This window comes from Mya arenaria, chromosome 16 (assembly GCF_026914265.1).
Source record: "Mya arenaria isolate MELC-2E11 chromosome 16, ASM2691426v1".
Taxonomy (NCBI): domain Eukaryota; kingdom Metazoa; phylum Mollusca; class Bivalvia; order Myida; family Myidae; genus Mya; species Mya arenaria.
This window is the reverse complement of record NC_069137.1, coordinates 32378377-32400803: the sequence shown is the minus strand read 5'-3', so window position 1 is coordinate 32400803 and position 22427 is coordinate 32378377. Positions and strand designations below refer to the sequence as shown.

Sequence of the window (22427 nt, the reverse complement as noted above, 5' to 3'; positions counted from 1 at the left end):
GAATACGCCCCGCTTTTGAAAGTTGCGCACACTCATAGTTCAGCGCCGTACAATGGAGGTATTTATCAGCGCCGTACAATGGAGGTATTTATCAGCGCCGTACAATGGAGGTATTTATCAGCGCCGTACAATGGAGGTATTTATCAGCGCCGTACAATGGAGGTATTTATCAGCGCCGTACAATGGAGGTATTTATAGTTCAGCGCCGTACAATGGAGGTATTTATCGTTCAGCGCCGTACAATGGAGGTATTTATCATAGATCAGCGCCGTACAATGGAGGTATTTATCAGCGCCGTACAATGGAGGTATTTATCGTTCAGCGCCGTACAATGGAGGTATTTATCAGCGCCGTACAATGGAGGTATTTATCAGCGCCGTACAATGGAGGTATTTATAGTTCAGCGCCGTACAATGGAGGTATTTATCGTTCAGCGCCGTACAATGGAGGTATTTATCATAGATCAGCGCCGTACAATGGAGGTATTTATCGTTCAGCGCCGTACAATGGAGGTATTTATCATAGATCAGCGCCGTACAATGGAGGTATTTATCAGCGCCGTACAATGGAGGTATTTATCATAGATCAGCGCCGTACAATGGAGGTATTTATCATAGATCAGCGCCGTACAATGGAGGTATTTATCATAGATCAGCGCCGTACAATGGAGGTATTTATCATAGATCAGCGCCGTACAATGGAGGTATTTATAGTTCAGCGCCGTACAATGGAGGTATTTATAGTTCAGCGCCGTACAATGGAGGTATTTATAGTTCAGCGCCGTACAATGGAGGTATTTATAGTTCAGCGCCGTACAATGGAGGTATTTATAGTTCAGCGCCGTACAATGGAGGTATTTATAGTTCAGCGCCGTACAATGGAGGTATTTATAGTTCAGCGCCGTACAATGGAGGTATTTATAGTTCAGCGCCGTACAATGGAGGTATTTATAGTTCAGCGCCGTACAATGGAGGTATTTATAGTTCAGCGCCGTACAATGGAGGTATTTATAGTTCAGCGCCGTACAATGGAGGTATTTATAGTTCAGCGCCGTACAATGGAGGTATTTATAGATCAGCGCCGTACAATGGAGGTATTTATAGATCAGCGACGTACAATGGAGGTATTTATCGGAAAGACTTATACAATCAAGGGCCTTCACTCATGAAGGATGATTTCCGGAGAAAATGGAGCTACGTGCCTTTTATATTATTTCATTAAGCTAGCATAAGTTGGAATGGTTTGTCCTAGATGTTAATTGGTGATATATGTGGTATGAATATATACCAATAGAGTGTGCCTACTTTTGGTTCAATAATATGTTTTCTAAACCTAATGTAATAAGACTTCTTGACGTTTATGCCGATTTTAAACAAATAACAATGATTCACAATAGACCTTAAGCACTATGCTCAGGTCGCTTCTTGAATATAGTGAAGGGACATGGGATAACTGCTCGACATCGACTCCGTCCAAATGAAGCTGCAAGAACTACCACAGGAGCCTCAAATTTTTACAATATAGAGCGACTTTTGAAATTACTCCACTGCATTATAATGCACCATATAGACATAGACTCATATCATTCTTCAAGATGAAACAATAATCTTACACCATCAAACATTCCTGATTTCGTTCCACCTCATAAAAACCGAGCCTATGATCTGCAAACAATGTCTTAATCATTTATACCCGCAACCATCCCTACTGATCTTCCTTCTTACTATTACCACTAGAGAATGCAAGAACTTCATACACACTTCCAACATTGGAAACTTGAAACAGATCCGAACCATGGGCAGCTCCCCTCTGTAAACTGCCTGCTACCGTATGTGTGTTTAACACGCTTCTATAGCGTTTGAGTACGAACTGTTTTAAACATTTTTTGAGCAAACATGGTACAATTTATTGTGTACGTTTTTTTATTGAATAACGTTAAAGTGTTGAATATACCGTATTAGGTAATTTATTATGATATCTTTAAAACAACTACATCACCTTAAGTCAATATCGACATACCAACGCAAAGGAATGCATGACGACTTGAACATTAATCAAAAATCCTTTATTACCTTTTGAAGCAGCAAAAAATCACTACGAATAAACAAATGCAAATGAAAAGAAGAATCATTTATTTCTAGTCATAGAAAAGTCACAATTAGTTTTAAAATGTTCATTTTTATTTGCAGTTAGTTAAGTTGGTTTGAAAATATTATTATTTGTACACAGATCAATGTTGGATTGAACTCTCTTTTTCACATTGTTCTTATTATATACACTGAAGGCATATATTGGTGTCAAACATTTTGCTGAGTGACAACTTTAAGAAATCAATGAAATAAAAGCTTCTGCGATTAAGTGTCAGTTTATTCGGGAGATTGAAATTTCGCAAATTTTACAAACGTATCAGACATCTGACATCTCATTGATTTGTGTGTATGTTGTTGTTGTTTTAAATCAAGCAGTGTATGGATACTGTCGTGTACTGTGTTCTATGTTCTACATTTATAGAACTCGGTTATCTGATAATAGTTAATTTCGATTATTGTAAAGGAACATCATTTGGAGAAATGAAATAAGCCTGATTTCAATAAGTAGTATGTGATGTCGATGTGTTTCTAATAGTGTAAAGTAAAATTACAAAAGAAAACTTTTGTGATCATTATTTATTCTTCATTGTTACACTTTAATACTCCTCTTCTACGTTCGTTTTTGACCTACGTACTGACATGTCTTGTATAAATGATTATTTCGATATATTTATTTATAAATAAACATGCACGTACATGGATTAGACAGGATTTCCCTCTGATTTAAAACTGATCATAAAGATAATCATTTCGATACAATGCTCAGACTATATATTCTGTAAAAAAAAATGACAGGCATAAATAATTCTTTAAGCCTTTAAAACCACCTTCATGTGTTAATATAACATTGTCGACATTAAACAAATAATAACTAAAAAGGGTGAGTGTGATTTTATAGAGTCCGCCACTCACCCAAGAGGCTGTAACATCCCCTTTAAGGGTATTTCCGCATGGCCTCTCAAAATAGACGTCAGTTCTTGTTTCTACCCATGAAACAGACTCCAGAGTTATATAATATATATGCACTATCAAGATTCCTCACATTCAAGCTAAAAGCAATTCTTATAAAGAAACATGTATATTAACTGAATGGGTACAAAGAAATATTTACATTTTTTGACTATTTAGTAATTGTTATATATTAAGTAAACAATGTGTTTGGATGGTCCAAGATCAAATCAGCCATTACGGACACAGAGAGCTCTGTAACTATACACAATGTTAGTCAAAAGCTTATTTCTGTAACTATTGTTGGATGTTCAATCAATGTTGTATTCATTTAATCTTCTTTAATCCATATCATATATCACATAGCATATGATAAATGTTCACAAATATAATGTCACATGGATTTTACTTCTTGCACAAACAAACTTTGCAGTATTGTTTGGTGTTTTTTAACATAACTCAGCATCTTCAAAATATTGTAACATACAATGCATCACTACGGTAATCTATAAACTAACAAACACGACAAATGGTTTATTGCATTGCTATATGTACTGTGATCAACTATTTACTTAACATCAGGAACCACTTGATAATCAATTGAAACTTCAATAGGCCATAACACGTAATTGTTGAAAAGAAGTTCATTCAAGGAAGTGTTAGTTTAGGTGTTTAATTATTTTTTACAACAAGTTAAATCCAAGTTCATTCTTAATATGTCCAAGTGAACGCTTTTAAGAAACGGTTTGACTCTTATGGCGTCAAAAAAGAAAGACGCACGTGCGTAAGGTACAACGCCAACTCTCCCTCTCCCTCTCTCTCTCTCTCTCTCTCTCTCTCTCTCATTTCCATTCAAATGTTAATATATAGCAGTTGGTCTCAGTCAAACAATTATGATTATTTATAACATTATTACTTATGTTTTGAAATACGAAACTGGTCAATAAGACGCTCAATAACAACTAGAACTCCGCGAGTCGGATGTGTCGCCTGACGAATTATTTACTGTCGACATTATAGCTGTTAGATTGGCACTTTTTTCCTTCATAGACAATGATGTTGCCATTTAACTTTCAAGTGTAGGTGGCATTTGAACCCTAAATCAGATATACCTACGGAATAAGTTTCAGGTTGAAACCTATAGTTTACGAGATATGCCACGGACAAAACCTAAGCAAGAAAATTAACAAAGGGCAATTACTCTAAAAATATGGCAGCAAGAGTAACGGTTCTTGTGCACTGCACTTGCCCTCAATGAGATCTATCTAGCTATGAAGTTTCAAGTTGATACCTCTTATATTCTTCAAGATATGCCCCGGACAAAACTTTAAGCATGAAAATTAACAAAGGGCAATAACTTTAAAACTAAGAAAGCAAGAGTTACTGTTATTGTGCACTGCACTTGCCCTCAATGAGATCTATCTAGCTATGAAGTTTCAAGTTGATACCTCTTATATTCTTCAAGATATGTCCCGGACAAAACTTTAAGCATGAAAATTAACAAAGGGCAATAACTTTAAAACTAAGAAAGCAAGAGTTACTGTTATTGTGCACTGCACTTGCCCTCAATGAGATCTGTCTAGCTATGAAGTTTCAAGTTGATACCTCTTATATTCTTCAAGATATGCCCGGACAAAACTTTAAGCATGAAAATTAACAAAGGGCAATAATTTTAAAACTAAGAAAGCAAGAGTTACTGTCATTGTGCACTGCACTTGCCCTCACTGAGATCTGTCTAGCTATGAAGTTTCAAGTTGATACCTCTTATATTCTTCAAGATATGCCCCGGACAAAACTTTAAGCATGAAAATTAACAAAGGGCAATGATTTTAAAACTAAGAAAGCAAGAGTTACTGTTATTATGCACTCCACTTGCCCTCCATGAGATCTATCTACATATAAAGTTTCAAGTTGATAACTCTTATATTCTACAAGATATGCCCCGGACAAAACTTTAAGCATGAAAAATATCAAAGGGCAAAACTCTAAAAATATGGAAGCAAGAGTAACAGTTCTTGTGCACTGCACTTGCCCTCAATTAGATCTATGTACATATGAAGTTCCAAGTTGATACCACTAATAGTTTAGGAGATATACCCCGGACAATCGAAGATGGGACGCGGACGCGCCGCCGCCGCCGCCGCCGACGCCGCCGACAAAAGTAACCCCTATATGTCGTCTTTTCAACCGACACAAAAACTGTCGCTAATTTTTATCCCAAATTTTCATCTGAGATTGACCAATCAACAAATAAAAACGTCTATCATGCGTTCAATTAACGCCACTTATGAAGGCGTCGTCGTCTGCGTCATGGCATAGCTCGAAACACTTGAAAGATATATACATTTAGAATGCATGCTGCAGGCTACAAAAAGCATACGTGTACCTAGGCCGATAGCTCTGGACGAAATGAGCTATGCACCTTTCGATGAAATGAAATAGACGCGCGTTGACATCCACTTGCTAGTTTTAGCTTACAACATGGAAATACATTGCTTTTTGCTAGACTGAATATATTCTCAGCAGATTCAACAGGGCAACGTAATTTTGTTCCATACACTCTCTAAAACTTTAACACCTTTTTAGTTTTCAACGACTGTTTTGATCAAAGTGTGATGTTCAAATGTTGTTAGAGTCAATTCTAAAGGTTAAAAATGACCATTTGTTTAAGCATTGAATGCGGTCAAAATTGGAAGGCAATGCATTGGCAGTATAAGCTGTTTTTGTCACATAAAAAGTACCGAAATAAACACTTCATGCAAGAGAATGATGAGGGTATGAAGTAACGTATTTTGTTATAGAACGCTTTCCCAATATTAGGTTTTGTTTTCATCTGAACCTAGAACGAGCTGAAATGATAACTCTTGAAAGTCAAACAAAAGTAAGCAAACAAGTGTAATGATTAAAAGGCATACTACTTGTAAGTTTGCAGGCAGTTATATCAAAATGCATGTATAGCAGTTTAATAAACATCTAACTATGTTCTTCACAGAGTCTGGTTTCCTTGGCGTCTTGTTAAAGTCATAAACTGTATTTTTGTGTTTATTCTGTGTTATTTCTCTTTATTCTCCTACCTGTCGTCCAATCTAAAAATCCAATGCATTAAGTAAAGCATACAGAATTGGCACATTCAACTTGTGGTCAATTTTCGTCTGGTCGACGTAGTTTACAACTGGAAAAACTCTACATTGTGGTATTCCAAACACACGGACTGCCTTTTTAACCAACTGGTGAATCTTCTTGCTGTAAAATATGTTTTCAATAAGTTCTTTGGTCTTCATACACACCTCGTCACATTTTGTAATGACGATTATTTGAGAAACATCTGCAAGGAAAAAAAATCAAATTAATAAAAAGCATTGGAATGAAATTTGTTTCTACTTCACTGATATATTAAGTTAATAATATGTATTAAATAACATTTAAGTTTTGTGGTTTTACTACATCGTCTCAAACTATGGTATTGTGTTAACATATAGACTCGTATAAAATGAATTTGAAGTGTTTTTCATGGTTAAACCATGTCTTGAAAATATAGATTAGCACTTTGCACGTCATAACAGTATGGACAATAATACACATCTGTTTCAGTTACGAGTCAACCATGAAGAATTTTTTTTTGTAAAAGCTCAAAGCATAGCTCACAAAAAGTAACGGTGTACATAAAAATACGTACATGTGTGCATAACTTTTGTTTCTAACGAAATCAGCTTTTATGTGTATTATTTACAGCAGACAAACTGTACAGTGTACCTGTATTGGACCACTTCTTGTAACTGCTCATAGAATATAGTAGAGTTTCATTATATAACACTTCATCCGTACAAGAAGGTGTCTAAAGTTGGCTCACACCAGTGACTTGCGGTTTATAAGGCAGATGCGTTACACACTAAGATAACTTATTGACGTTCACAGTCCTCAAACGTTGCTTTGTTATTTAAATACGCTAGATTTAATGAGTCACGATTAAACGATAATTACAAAGAGACGTGAATAACTAGCGATTTTTGCCTATCAAATAAACTTTATGTTGTAGCTGATATTTAAATTGTAACAATGAAATCTCTGCCAGATGAGATTGACCTTAAATGTGTCCATGACCACTAGTAACTGAGCAAGAGTGCTTTACTTGCAACTTGCAGTTTTTAGAATTACTATAAAATCTCTACAAGGTTCAATTAACCTTTAATGTGACCCTGACCTCAATTATGAGAGCATGAGTGCTTTACTCGAAACATCAATCTACGTCGCTCTACGATTCGTCACTACTGCGAATTCGTACATTTTTCAGCTCTTTATGGGAACTTGCGGTAAATCATTGCTGCTAATAATATAGCGTTGGTTGGGAGTCACAAACGCGCATGCGCTTTGGATGACGCCACTGCGTGAATACTTCAAATTATTCTGGCGGGAATTTTTCAAATTTCAGGAGCATAAACAATGTCCAGTATATCAAACTTAACCATCACTTCAATTCTTAAATAAGAGGCCAAGATCACTTGGAAGTGAAGTGTTAAAAAATGGATTTTGTAGCATAAAATCATCTTAGCCACAACTATTCGCAAATTCGGGAAAGTTCAATTGCCGTGAGACCGTAATCTTTATCGTTTGCGATTTCGGTCAATCCCAATGTATCGTAGATTTTGGTATGGGCGAAAAGGTAACCTCTCGTCTTCAGGAGCAAAAACAATGTCCAGTATCTCAAACTTAACCATCACTTCAAATCACTTCATCTCTTAACTAAGAGGCCAATATCACTTGGAAGTCAATGTTAAAAAGTGGATTTTGTAGTATTAAATCTTCTTAGCCACAACGATCTTTGTTAAATATTAGGCCGCAACAACGTATAATGCCTGGTCTGTCATAATATATATCAATTTATTAAATTATATATTATCGTATTATCAACTGGGACATATGTCACGTTTCTGTGGCATTACTTGTTTAAATTAAAAAAAGTTATTTCCCAAAATTTATTTCATGCTGGATTCCAGAGTACATTATTTCAAGTCAGTTTAATTCTAAATCCATGAAAATTTACAAGCTGTTGACTTTGTAAATAAAACATACTTAATAACATGTAAACGAAAAACAGTCGTGTAATAAAGCATAAACAGTAGTTTATAACAGACTCTGAAACATAAATCTTCTCTTTCGCGGATTGAACAGTTTGTCTTTTTTGGTCTGGAATGAGTCATTTCTTGCATTAATGTTTGAAAACCATTGATTTAAGACTGCTGACAAAATATCATATAGCATTTTTCATATTTACGTTTTGAAATTGATATTTTATGGTAAAAGCGCTACTGGCGTTTTAAGAAAAATGACATTTTCAGCAGTTTTTCAAACAATATAGATATTTTCTATTATGAGGTATATGACTGAACTTTAAATACGTTGGTTCCGAAACAACAGTTAAAATAATGTCAAAACTGACCATCTGTTAAAGTGCATTTTTAATCAGCTTTAATTCAGATTCTACAGTTTTATATACAAACAATGATTTACAGGGCTAATCAGTTCTTGCTGAATTTCAGCAATTCCCTGGTATAAATGCGTAGAACTGGACATAAATAACCCGTATTCAATTGTTTCTAACTCCGAAACAAAATCTAAATTTTTCTAACATTCTTGCAAAAAAAGGAATGACTACATGAACATGAGTAAAACACATGCTTAAACCCTCAACGATAACTGTTTACTGATTGGTTGTTCGCGTAAGGTGAGTAAACAAAGACCATTGTTTAAAATAGTTTCGCCAAGTCCTACTCAGGCAAGCTGTCGTTCTTCAGGATCCGATTAATTATGATCAATAGAGGATATTTCAATGGATCATATTTCACGTATCCGGTCTATTATCAACAAACACCATACTTGTAAAGGAGTTATCTTTTCATTTGGCCTTTGGTCAGGTTAGGCTGTTTTGAAATACTGCTACTTAAAATGTGTAGCTTTATAGCGTTATACTAGACAGTATTCATTTGGTGACTTAACGTCGTTGCTTAATGGGAAACACGACACGTCCCTAACTGTCTTACACACGTGTTCTCCATATTCCACATAACATAAACATAAGTCACCCAAAATGGCAGTCAAGTTGTATATGCCAAAGAGACGCTTACCGCCGTTATGTCATCCATAGCGCATGCGCATTCGTGGGTCCCGACCGGCGTTTTAACTATTGCTCGTTATGTATGTAGCTTTAAACTATATCAATTAATATATAATGTTAAACACATGCCATCAGGAACTGCTTTATGTAAATGAAGAATCTTGTTGCAGAGAATTGAAGGTTCCGATCCATGTATTCCATCGAGCACATTAGCACTGATAACGAAAACGACACAGTAATGTTCATCAGCATCGGTGGATGAGTCCATGTGAAACTGATAAAATGAATAAAGAAAATTAGAATCATCATTTAATTCAAGAAGGAGCATTAAGTAACTATGAAACGTCTCATCAAGTAGTAATGTCATGAGTTTTAAATGTGGACAGTCTTAAAAATCTCAATAATGAACAACCCTTTCATATAATCTAATTAAGTGTGTATATAAAACACCACGTCATTCACTTCTGTTTAGTTTTTTACGTAAATATAATTATGAATGAAATAAAATCGATCAAACCAAATATCTGCTATTAGGATGTTTAACTTTAATAAGCTCAATTTTAAGGGGTCAGATAAACTCTATGGAAAGCAGGTTTTATTTGCAAACGCTTATAAAAGAAAACGTTAGCCCGTGCACTCTAGAGTGACATGTGTAGCCTGTACATTTATTGTTTATTTTAATCATAGCATTCGTTTAAACAACAACCATGCTTACTAAATGTCCCGGCTGCACATGTCCTTCGCAAATTCGCGGGAGTTCAATTGCCGCGAGGCCGTAATCTTTATCGTTTGCGTTTCCGGTCAATCCCAGGGTATCGTAGATTTTGGTATGAGCGAAAAGGTCCCTTCTCGTCTTAAGGAGCAAAAACTGCAAGAATGTAGGTGAATGGATAAGAAACTGAAGCTAGGGATTACCTGCCGTCCACTAGGCCCCCGAAGCTATTACACCATATCAAACTACGCAGTCTGTGAGTTCTTCGGGGCATTAATGACGACAACCAAATGTCAATTTACCGTGAGTAAAATCATTCAAAAATGAAAATTTCGGCTTCATCAGTATTCGCTTGAAAGCTGCATAAAATAAATTCCTACCCAGGACAAGGACCAGTTTAAATATATCTCTTGCGTTGCGTGTGCTTCAATTGGTTTATATTTTAAACGGACAATTGGTGTGTTATCGAAATAGAATTTACTGAACAAAGTTAAACATTTAAGTCAGTTCAACTTAGTGAACTAGAACAATCTGAACAACAGATCTTAAACTATCTCCCCCCTGAACATTCACAAGTTTGTCGTCACGATGTGCTTAAATCCAGATAACAAGAACTTCAGTGTTTTTTATTGTAAATTATTTAAATGTTAAGTAGACAAGGATCGACAAATAACGGTTGTCTAGGTAGAGATGCACTGAGTGGCTTTATCTCTCTCTTTTGAAAACAACTTTTCTGATTGTGGTTTTTTATTATCTATTGATTCATGTTTATGGGCACTAAGGTAAATTACCTAGAACCATTTTGTGAACAAATTGAATATATGGTCTTTATAAATAACAATAGAAGTGCAGTAATAATTTATTTTCAATTTGTTCCTGTAAATGTTTAAAGGTTGTATACTGAAGTGTAACATGAATTACTCTTTAATAAACACATCGGACCCAACCAGGACCTTAAAATTGTTTTTTCTTCTTCACAAATTGCAGATAAGATAAACTAGGAAAAAGACAAATCACATGAGTTTAAGATATTAGTTTTTTGATCATCGTTATCACATGTTATGTTTTATTCGATATACATGTAACTCCATGTTGTATATGTTGAAATATTTCATTCTGAAATTTGAAACGAATAAAATAGACTCAATTTATCTCAAATTCATCGAAAAGGGAGCATAAATAACAAGAACCTAAAGTCATTTTGCCTTGAATCAAATCATTCAAAAATGCATTCAGTATTCGCAAGATAGATGCATAAAATGCATTTGTAACCAAGATAAGGACCAGTTTTAATACATCTCATGTGCGTTGTTTAAATACGCTTCAATCGGTATATATACCCGCTGTAAATGAAAAGGCATCAACATCTATACACAATTATACACAGCGAATTAGGGAATACGTAAATTTCCGTACAAGAACATGTTTTCGCAGATTCGTAAAATCATAGCGTGGTAGTTTTAAAGCGTATTTAATGTTCATTACGCAATATCGTTGGGTCCGTGCAAATAGTTATTTTTTGCAAATCGTCTGTCCTTGTGTGAATGTGCTGCATTATACATTGTTTCAGTACACTCCTAAACTCCAGACGGTTTAAACGCCAACAGAACGTTTGTCAATAGATTACACTAAGGGAAGTTTGGGTGACGCACAACGTCATGAAGACATTGGTATGGTAGCTGGTGGTATGTCGAACAACGCGGTTGTACGAATGATGAATTATTATCGATCGACTTTGTTGCGATTAGTGAGAAGACACGAAGAAACCGGCCCTGTAGCAGATCGGCCGCACCAAGCACGTCAACGAGTGACGTCTACTTAACAAGACCGTCATGTTGCCCTTTCTCATCATCAAGACCGCCTGAGAAACATGCGGATACAATCAGCAAGATATCAGTCGATCAACGGTCCGTCGACGTTTACTGGCTGCAGCGATAATGGCATATGCTGCGTGCAGGGGCAACGTCTTAACGCCGTAAAGACGTAGGAATCGCCAATTGTGGTCTCGCCTGCATCTTGATTGGACGCAAAACCAGTGAAAGGAAGTTATTCGCAAGCGAGTGCAGATTTTGCTTGATGGTAGGCGTAAGGTACGACGTCGGAGGGGTAAACGGTACGCTGACTGTTGCGTCAGGCAAAACTCTCGCTGGGGAAGAGGCAGTGTTATGGTCTGAGCAGACATATCCTGGCACTACAAAGGTACCGCTTATGGTATTGCAGGGAAATCTGACGGTACTTCGACGACATACTAGAGCCACACGTGGTGCCTTTCTTGCAAGATCACCGTGATGTCACAATTTTCCAACGGGACAACGGACGGCCCCACTCAACCAGACTCAATACTCACTTTGAGACACGTCAGTGCATCAATGTTTTACCCTGACATGCCTTCTCTCCGGACTTAAGTCCCATTGGGCATCTTTGGGACCAGCTTGGATATAAAGTACTCATTAGACGTCATATCATTAACAACAAGGTCGGGCTTGTGCAGGCGCTTCGGAAGGAATGGAATACCACCCCCAGTACCACATACAACGTCTAATTCGTAGTAGGAGATGCAGATGCCAAGCTGTCCTGTATGCTAATGGCGGGAATACTTCATAATAGAGTTTGTGAATTTCAATTTTTACCCCGCAGGGCTTTTTCACCAAAAATTGTGAAGAGGCCTAGCCTTTTCATTTTGGGAACTTTAAACCCATGAAATTCTGCAAAATTCAAATGCGTAAACATCTGAAATTGGGAAATTCCACAAATGAGGATTGAAGACACCTTTTAAACACAGGTCAAGGTATCCATATGAAACTTGAAACTCATGTTACAAAAAACAGCCTCATATCTTACATGTGAGTCTACTTCTAGTTGATTTTTTTTCAATTATGACCTTTTTAATATAAAATGTGTACAAACACTCCACAGGGTCAAGCTTAAAAGGTCTAAATTGTATGGACTTCCAATTGATACACATGTAGATCTTATTGGGGGAGAAATCATGTATTTGACTTCGCTTTTTTAACATGACGCAATGAAAAGAGAGGGAGAGAGATTAAATATTTTTAATCTTCATAGAGTTTATTCTTAATCGAGGGAAAGAATCAATAACAATATATGGACAAATTGGTCCTCGAATAACGTTTAAATTATACAGCACTCTTCTTATGTTAATTTAAAAGATAAAAATAATAATTTGCCCAAACAGAATTAATTTTTATTGTAAATTTTTGAAGTAAGATCTTCCTTTTTGGGAAAAATATCTGGGAATTGTGAAAAAAATATCTTGAAATTAGGGAAAATATGCTATTTATCCCAATTGTGAAGTAGCCTTATTTCGGCCCATAGCAAAGAAGGTGAAAAAGCCCTGAGTACCTCGACGTCTTAGGTGGCACAATAATCATCAAATTACCCACATATCATCATTTGCCAAGTGTTACATTTTAAAATAGCCTTAACTTCATTTTAATCAAGGTTTTCTTATGGAACTTCACATCAACTTCAAATTATGATTAGAATGTTCTCTGGTGCGTTTTCATTGAACGCGAGTATATATTAAACGGGCACCAAATGGTGTGTTATCGAGAGAGTATTTACCTTATAACCAGTATTGCTCAGTGTTTACATTGAATGCCTTCCTAATAGGGTGAATAGAAAATTATAAAATCGTTGTAACATTGATGACCCTTGCACATGTTTTAACCAATAACTGAAATGTTTTTTTTTCAGTATCATAGTTTGCAATGAGTAATCGTTTAATTGTAACTATAACTCCATTGCGTACCCTACCTGAAAACCGACACAGTACTTGGATGTGGATCACTAACTAATTATCTATATATGAGTATCCCATTTTCTAGTGGATTTACCGATTCATACGCGAATCTACACGGAATTCTAGTGTTTCAACGACTCAAAACACCAAATATCGGATAAGTTACACTTGTGTACTAAACGTAAAAATAATATTAGAAATAAAATCCGTTTCTGACATGAGGTATAGATTTGGCGAACGTAACCACAATGTTTTCGATACAGTAGTGGAATCTCATGAGTACGAACAATGTTGTGACAATTAATTTAATAGAATGATCAAGAATGTACAGCAATTTTTACACAACATTTAACTTCAAAACCTATAAAGTGTAAAAACATGTTACACAGAATGGGCACTTCCAAATTGGTGAAATTTGCCTTACGGGCATCATAATTCACAATTAGCGACGCTTCATTATTTCTGTGACACTAGAAGCTGGAGATGGCCAAGTTATAACGATTGTTTTCCATAAGCTTTCAATCATTAATTTAAGTAAGATGATTCATCAACAGAACAGAACAGAATGTTTATTATCGTATTCAAATACAGGATATCGATAAATCAATAGAAAGTTTAAGCATTACGTCAAGAAATATACAAATAAATAAACATGATAATGAATGCATGTACAAAGTTAACGAAAACATTCAAGTCAGTGCATCAAGGTGAACAAGAACAACCTTAACAAGAGATCATAAAATATCCCTCCCTAATCATTTTCAAGTTCTTCACGATGTCCTTAAATCCAGATAACAAGAACTACAGTGTTTTTTATTGTAAATTATTTAAATGTTATGTAGAAAAGAATCGACAAATAACGGTTGTCTATGTAGAGATGCACTGAGTGGCTTTATCTCTCTCTTTTGAATACAACTTTTGTTATTATACTTATGTGAAAAACTACAGAAACAAGCTCAGTAGCAATAAGTTTAAACATAAATCCGGTTTAATGGCACTGTGTAAACGCCAAAGACAAAGAACACAAAAAAAAATCAAACAAGAACTATGGAAGAATAGCACAAAACTCCACAAACAACACAGTGCATTATTAAAAATAAAAGCGACATATATATTAGCTTATCTTTTCTTGCAAATGATTACCTATCTAAAATATTTGAAGAAAATGACGTCACATGCCAAAACACTCCGAGTCAGCCAAATAAGGTTTTAAAGATAACATGAATTTACTCCATATTTTTTTATATTCAATTTGATTCATGTTTGTAGACACCAAGGTAAATTACCTAGAACGATTTGTGATCAAATTGACCATATAGTCTTAATTAATTTTATAATAGAACAAGTGCAGTTATAATTTCTTTTCAATTTGAACCTAATGTTAAAATTTTGTACACCGACGTGTCTGGATATATTGTGATGTTAAAATAAGTAAATATATAAGAGATAATTAGATTCAAAACATTATTTACCATTTAATAATCACATCGAACCGATATTTCTCCCACCCTGGACCTTCAAATTGTTTCTTTTTCTTCACAAATTGATCATAAGATACACTAGGAAAAAGACAGATCACACGGGTTTATGATACTACTATTTTGATCGTCATTGTCACATACTTTGTTGTATTCGATATACATGTAACTTCATGTTGTATATGTTGAAACACTTAATTCTGGAGTCTCCAGCACATAAACAAAACTCAATTTAACTCCTATTAATCGAAAATGGATGAATCTGTTTACAATTCACTCAAACTGACTAAGTGTTACGGACTGTTAATCAGGATATTATAGTATTTGAACGTGACCAACATACATTGCCAAAACATTTGGATCGGACGTGCGAAAAAAATTCAATTTTGTCCTTTTCAAAAAAACTCGAATCGAGCAAAGAGCGAACAATATTTTTCTGATATTCAATATAAAGTAGAAAGATAGATCAACAGAATTGCCCGTTAACCCATTTAATCACGATCTTACTTTAGAATTTAATCTGACAATTGATAAAAGTTCGAATAAGAAATATTTATCCATTGAAAGCGCAACAATGATTAAACCAATTTTTAAGATAATAATAACATATTATTATTAGTAGTTTGATGATCATTCCCTAAGGAAAAGATGTGAAACAGCCTACCTAATTCACTTTAACATCATTTAAAACCACATTTAAACATTAATATGATTGGTTTTTGGATATTTAAAAAAATATAATGATAGAAATGTTTTACACATATATAAATTTCAATTTCTAGATTTAATTCTAAAACCCAACGAATTGTATTGTTAGGCCTAAACAAAAAAAAATATGTCCGTTTCGGGTAACCCGACCCTACCTATAAAAATGCGCCCACCCTAACTATTTTTTTCCGGTTCTGAGCAAAAAAAAAATCGTTAGCGAATAGAGAGCTACGAAGGGCGGATAAATGCAGATTTTCATCAGATTTATTGTTTATATGATTAAACAAAGTCAGGCAATGACAGTTATGTAGGAAAGACTGCCATGTGCAAGAAAACACTCTGAACTTACGACAGATTTTGAAAAAAAATAATAATGATAATAAAAAAATCCCTACCTATCCTACCTAGAAATCTTGGGAAGGTTACCCTATACAGACAATTATTTATTTTTTTGCCTTATTAATAATATCGGATTATTTGGTCAAAGAAATCAGATATAAAAGTAGACTTAAATATTTGGTTGGTTCAAACCAGTGTTCCTTTCTTCACTTATCGCTTTTTCGACCAGCTATATGTTTGAAATTATAATTGTCTGTGCTAGTAAAAAATGATTTTGGAATATCATTTCAGACCATCAATGAAACATTGAAATTGTGAACACGTTTTGCTATTTAGGGTTAGTCATAAGTTCAAATGGTTCTTTTCGCAAATATTTAAACGCGGTGGCAAGTAAAGCTATAAAATCAGTCATGTCTCTCAAAAGCATTACGTCTGGAGGGTATATACCAGTAAATATACAATTATATGACACTTATGTGCTCCCTTTGCTTGAATATTGCTCAGAGTTATGGGGTTTTGCTGAAGCTGAAAATCTGGAAAGAATATTCAAAAAGTTCCTTAAGTAGATTTTAAATGTCAAAAAAAACGACTAATAATTTGTCGTTATATGGAGAAACGGGACGCTTTCCATTAATAATAAACTCAGAAGTGAAAATAGCCAAATATTGGTTTAAACTCATGAACAGTTTTAATTCAAATTGTATATTGTATGAGACTTACTGTATGCTTTTAGAAGAATGTGAAAAGGGTCATGTAAATTGGTTAACCAAAGTAAAACTGTTATTACAATCAGCCGGTTTTAATGAAATGTGGCTGTTTAGGGACTCAGTGCTTAAAATACCATGTTTTATAAGCCAGTTAAAACTAAGACTGAAAGATACCTATGTTACACAATGGAATGAATGTGTTAATATCTCAACAAGTTTAACTCTATTTCGTGCAGTAAATTCCTCTTTTGAAACGTCCTGCTACCTCAAAATTGTTGACAAATGTTAAACACAGACATGCGTCTAGCAAATTAAGATTATCCTCTCACAGGCTAAAAATAGAAGAAGGCCGTTATAGGAACATTCCCCGACAAGAAAGGAGATGTGATGTTTATTCATTGAATGACATTGAAGATGGATATCATTTTGTACTGATAGTTATTATCGAACACGACCTAGTATGTTAAAATAAATTACTCTTCTTAACTCTACGAAGAAGTCGTTGTTACACAAACTGGCTATATTTACTATCAAGGCAAATCAGATCAGAGACAATATAGTTAATATTACAGCCTAAATTAAACTGGATGTTATTGCTCTCTTCTTGTTGTTTCTTTTTGTTTGTATTCATGTTAATTTATATATCCTGTTGTGCGTGCTATGTTGATTGCGTTGATGTTCATAAGCTGTATATGCTTGTATCTAAATAAGTGTTCTGTTCTGTTCTGTTCATATTCCTGGGAGTTCAGTTTATCACCGATTAACGGAAGGTATTTCCCCGCTATTTCTTTGGTTAAAACGGGAATTTATTTTTCGTAGTATTTGGGAAGTTAATGTTGTCATTCTCAACAATGATTGTTTAAAATACGTAAACACAAAAAGGATAAGCAGACGGTTAATACAGACTCGTGTAACTATTTGGGTAATTACAGTAAAACGATCTGTAGAAGAATTTTTCTACTCAATAATAAATTCAATAATTAGACGTTTCAATTGAACAAGACCACCTTTTTTCAATTCTACAATCGTATATTTTGCTCCGATTGTTAACACATCTTAAATAATTATAAATTGAATGCATGTTCAATGAAGGAAAACTATGATGTGTAGGTTGCTGGAAGTTTAACTGAAATAATTTTGTAAATCTGAAGTGTCGTGTCCTATTTATTAGAATAGCTTGAAGGCTTCTTTAAAGAGTTTGATTCTTAAGAGTTTGACTTTATTGTATTATAAACAACTATAGACAATTATTTTGTATACTTAAATCAGTTTTGAAATAGTTTAGATTTGGTACATTTTGAATAATATTCTTGACTGATCATTGTGCAGCCAACGGTATCAAATTTGAAGTGTGCAGCCAGCGGTATCAAGTTTGACAGTGTGCAGCATGCGGTTTCAAGTTTGACGGTGTGCAGCCAACGGTATCAAGTTTGACAGTGTGCAGCCAGCGGTATCAAGTTTGACAGTGTGTAGGCAACGGTATCAAGTTTGACAGTGTGCAGCCAGCGGTATCAAGTTTGACAGTGTGCAGCCAGCGGTATCAAGTTTGACAGTGTGCAGCCAGCGGTATCAAGTTTGACAGTGTGCAGCCAGCGGTATCAAGTTTGCAGGCAACTGTATCAAATCCTTTCTGTTTAAGGGGTTGGTTGGTTTTCAGCTATTTTGGCCAAAGGGATAGGGCACTGTCCGTCTTTCGTGTGTACATCTGTACACAATTTCTTTGAACATCAAATTATGACCCTGGAGACAAAACTGGCCATGCCCGAGGTTCACAAGTTTCCTGTAGACTTATATAGGAAGTTCTTAAAAATATTCTTGTCTGAAACCGCAATTCACAGTCCTTTAATAATTTGTATGTAGCACCATATAGTGGTCCTCTAGCAATCTTGTTCAAATAATGCTCCTGGAATCAAAGCTGCTCCAAGTTTGACTCACTTTCTTATTTTTGAAGCTACGGCAAAGTATTTTGGACAGTGTGCACAAATTTGAATACAAATACCAATATTGTGCTTTGATGACCTTGGCTGTAACCTTTTGACCCACTCTTTTATTTTTGAACTAACAGCAATAAAATTGAGACCATATGTACAGATTTAAAAACAGATAGCAAAATCATGATGACGATGATGATGATGTTGATGATGATGATGATGACGACGACGACATTGACGACGACGATGATGATGATGACGATGACGACGACAAGGGCGACGACAACGACGATGATGATGATGATGATGATGATGAATCCAACTTAGCTTCACCCTTTTACCAAGAATATGTTGGGGGTTTTAATCGTGTTATTAAATATCAAAATGTAAGGTTACATGACATCTTATGTATATTTTTCTTTTCAAAACTGGATGACATACTTTCATATACTGTCATTGTTTTTTATGAATGTATTAAAACTTATAAAAATAATAAAATATATTTTCAAAACATCGCATAAATGCTGTGTTCCGAAATGTCAAAAGATCAAAATGTTGTTGTTGTTTCTACTTTTTTCAATATGTTTTATTTAAACTTTATTTTTCTGTTAACTGATATTAATTAAAGCAGACATTTTTGTGTTTATTTCTTAGTATCTAATAATATGATTATAATTTAAACATAGACAAAAGTTTTACTGTTTTGAGTCCTTTGAAGTTTTAAGGGTGGGCATAATGAAACACAATTAACTTCTTTGGTATTTCAATGTGATACTTATTTAAAATTTGGATAAAGGTCCCATAGCTTTATTGATGGTTCATCATTTTATAAAGTCTGTTAATGGCTAAAACCTTAATTACATCTTTTAGGCTTTTCTAGTTTATGAACAAATCTTAACTAATATAATTTTTAAAAATGTGTCAAAGTATCATATGTAGCCTACCCTATGTGTTCCGATGCTGTCCACTGTATCTATTTTAACGTTTTTCATATCAGCTGTTTTTCCTCTTGAAACGGAAAATACCGAGTTTATGAAGGACGACTTCCCGGCTTCTGTATGGCCAACAAGGCATAATTTTAGTTGGCGCTTTTTGTGTGACCGTATTTCTTCAATCAGGAATTTTTCAGTCTGAAAATACATGCAAATTATTGTTTGAACATTATTTTTTATGAAATGACGATCGTTTTCCATCCAAATCGTCCTATTTAAAGGGTTGTTGGTCTTCTTGAACCGCAATTTAATGTCCTTTCCGAACACTGCGACCTTATCACATCCAAATGTCTTTTTGATTAATTTTTGGTGTTGAAGCATATTACAATGTCCTTTCTGAAAACGATGCCCGTTTTTATAATTGTCTCGTGAACTGGGTCGTATTTTACCATAACAGTTTTCACCGAAACATTTGAAACGACAAGGATAAGCCCAGTAGCTTATGATTTAACCATGATCCTATTTAAATGCATAAATTCCAAATAAGGAACAAACTAAGAGGTAATCACCATTTAACAAATTTCAAAATGTACTTCCCTTACTACTTGCTTAATTCCCTCCGATGTATTGAAATACCAAAATATGATAAATCTATTGAATATCAATTTAACCATACCAAAACATGTACATATATAAATATATATAATTAAAACGATATATAATACCTCCACAAAGCTCTTCCTATCAGTTCTCCTCCATGGCTTGAAATACAGGGGACCCATAATGCACGTATATTGCTTCAACCACACTACCTCAGTGGATGAACAAACTCTAAATCTAATGATAAAGTTACCCCTCCTATTATGAGTCATCACAAATAAAGGTAGAAGGATGTATTAAATCTACATCAATTAGCTATCAACAATACTCCCGATGAAAGCGAGAAAGTGTAAAATAGTTTCAGTTTATGTAAATAATGCTTATCCGACTTCCGGAATGGTATTTTTTACAATGTAAATCTTAATTTTATAAATGATTAAGATAGTTCAACTGCGTTTTTCTAATGATTAACATTCTTATCTCAATCTTTATAGCTGTGCATATATGCCTTTTTTGTTAATTTAACTTTAACACGAGTGCATATCAGACAAGCTTCAGTGCAATTAAATCAGAGTTCTTCACTTCTCGATTTCTTTAAGATATTTACTAATATTGATATAAATGCAGCGGCAACAGCTAACTCAGCTTACAAAAATAACCACTTGTTCTTAGTTAAACACAGAATTACACTTCTTAGTTATAACATTAAAATTGTGTAATATAGATAACAGCATACATCATAAACCGCATCTGAATAATAATATCAAGATCGAAAACCGTTAATTGCAGAAAAATGGGTTGTTTTTTTGCTTAAAAATCTGAATGTCCAAATGAGCCCACGTTGATGATCTGACGATGACAGTACGGGATTTATCTGATTGTGACAGTACGGAATATATCTGACGATGACAGTACGGGAATTATCTGACGACGACTGTACGGGATTTATGAAACTTATAACCGAAATGATTTCTCTTTTGATCGATCTTCAAGTGGAAATATTTCACAAACAACAGAAAAAGGGCTTAAAAATTACTGCAATATTGTACTATTCGTATGAAAACCAAGTATTTTCATGATAGTTGTTAGTTGATAAGTTTATAATTTCTATACATCGAAAGAGTAACTGTTTGCCTAAACAATTCATCTTGTTAGTCGCATATATAAAACAAATGTACGATCATATATAAGCAAACATACTCGACTGGCCTATGCGTTAGTATGAGACAGATGAAGAGGACGCTTAAAATATCATACAAGTAAAGTTAAGTATATAAAGACAATATCTGAAACTCCATATTTATTGTCTGCAGAGTACTAGACCTCGCGTCAGATGCTGGCGTTATGTTTCAAAATTGCTCATTTTAACGTTATACAACAATCGAATTTTAGACGAAATTGCAAACAGAATGAAATATTGCCGAAATGTTATTGCTTCTTGCTTTATGACAAATATTAACTTATAAGTCTAAGAAGACTGAAATCCATTTCATGACGAAAATCAAAAAGATATACGTCACTTTATTTCGCCGGTAAGATGTAAAAAGTTTTATCTTAAGCGTCTAGATATGAGTTTTGATCGCATTAACTAGGGTTTATTTTTTCTTTTGAAATGATAAGAAGAATGTTTAGATAACATTTAAAATTAAAAAGTGCAAAACACAAATACACATATTGAAACGTATCACAATAACTGCGATGTTAAAAGTTGATACACACCTAAGTTGTTTACAATGATCAAGTACTATATTTGGCGTCGTCGGCGAAAATGAGTCTTGCTGGGGTTATCACGTTCCCGAGATAAGCAAAACGAAATATAAAAAAACACGTTTGCAGGCCAATTATAATTTTTGTTATTCATGCCATTTTGATGAAAACATTTCGAAATCCAGACCAAAGATATGACGGTTTCGTCGGCTTATCTTCAAAGCATTATTATGTTGTCAGGTTAATAACTTAAACATATTTGTTTGGAAGGTAATGTATTCATTTACTTGTGTTGTCATTCTTTATTCATTCAAGTATTCATTTTACTGATTATTTTCAACAACCATTCGACAAGTTGACCCGGAATGATTTTTTTCGTAACAACTAACAGTTTACTTAT

General features: G+C 34.5%; 1 protein-coding gene across 1 annotated transcript; it reads right to left on the bottom strand.

Moving 5' to 3' along the window:
• Positions 1 to 2491: 2491 nt before the first annotated feature.
• On the bottom strand, positions 2492 to 20519 carry LOC128222279 (uncharacterized). The gene is made up of 5 exons (XM_052931242.1): positions 20446 to 20519; positions 19733 to 19918; positions 9866 to 10018; positions 9280 to 9424; positions 2492 to 6363 (listed from the first exon to the last, which is right to left on the bottom strand). Exons 1-5 carry the CDS (start codon positions 20500 to 20502, stop codon positions 6125 to 6127), a joined length of 780 nt encoding a protein of 259 aa, XP_052787202.1. The 5' UTR covers positions 20503 to 20519; the 3' UTR covers positions 2492 to 6124.
• Positions 20520 to 22427: the final 1908 nt, after the last annotated feature.

Excerpts from the sequence above, each read along its gene's own strand:
- LOC128222279 (XM_052931242.1), bottom strand. The coding sequence starts at position 20,502 with ATGGGTCCCCTGTATTTCAAGCCATGGAGGAGAACTGATAGGAAGAGC. Across the intron at positions 9,425-9,865 it reads ATGTGCAGCCGGGACATTTA|TTTCACATGGACTCATCCAC; the intron begins GTAAGCATGGTT and ends TCATTTTATCAG. Across the intron at positions 6,364-9,279 it reads ACATAAAGCAGTTCCTGATG|ATGTTTCTCAAATAATCGTC; the intron begins GCATGTGTTTAA and ends TTTTCCTTGCAG.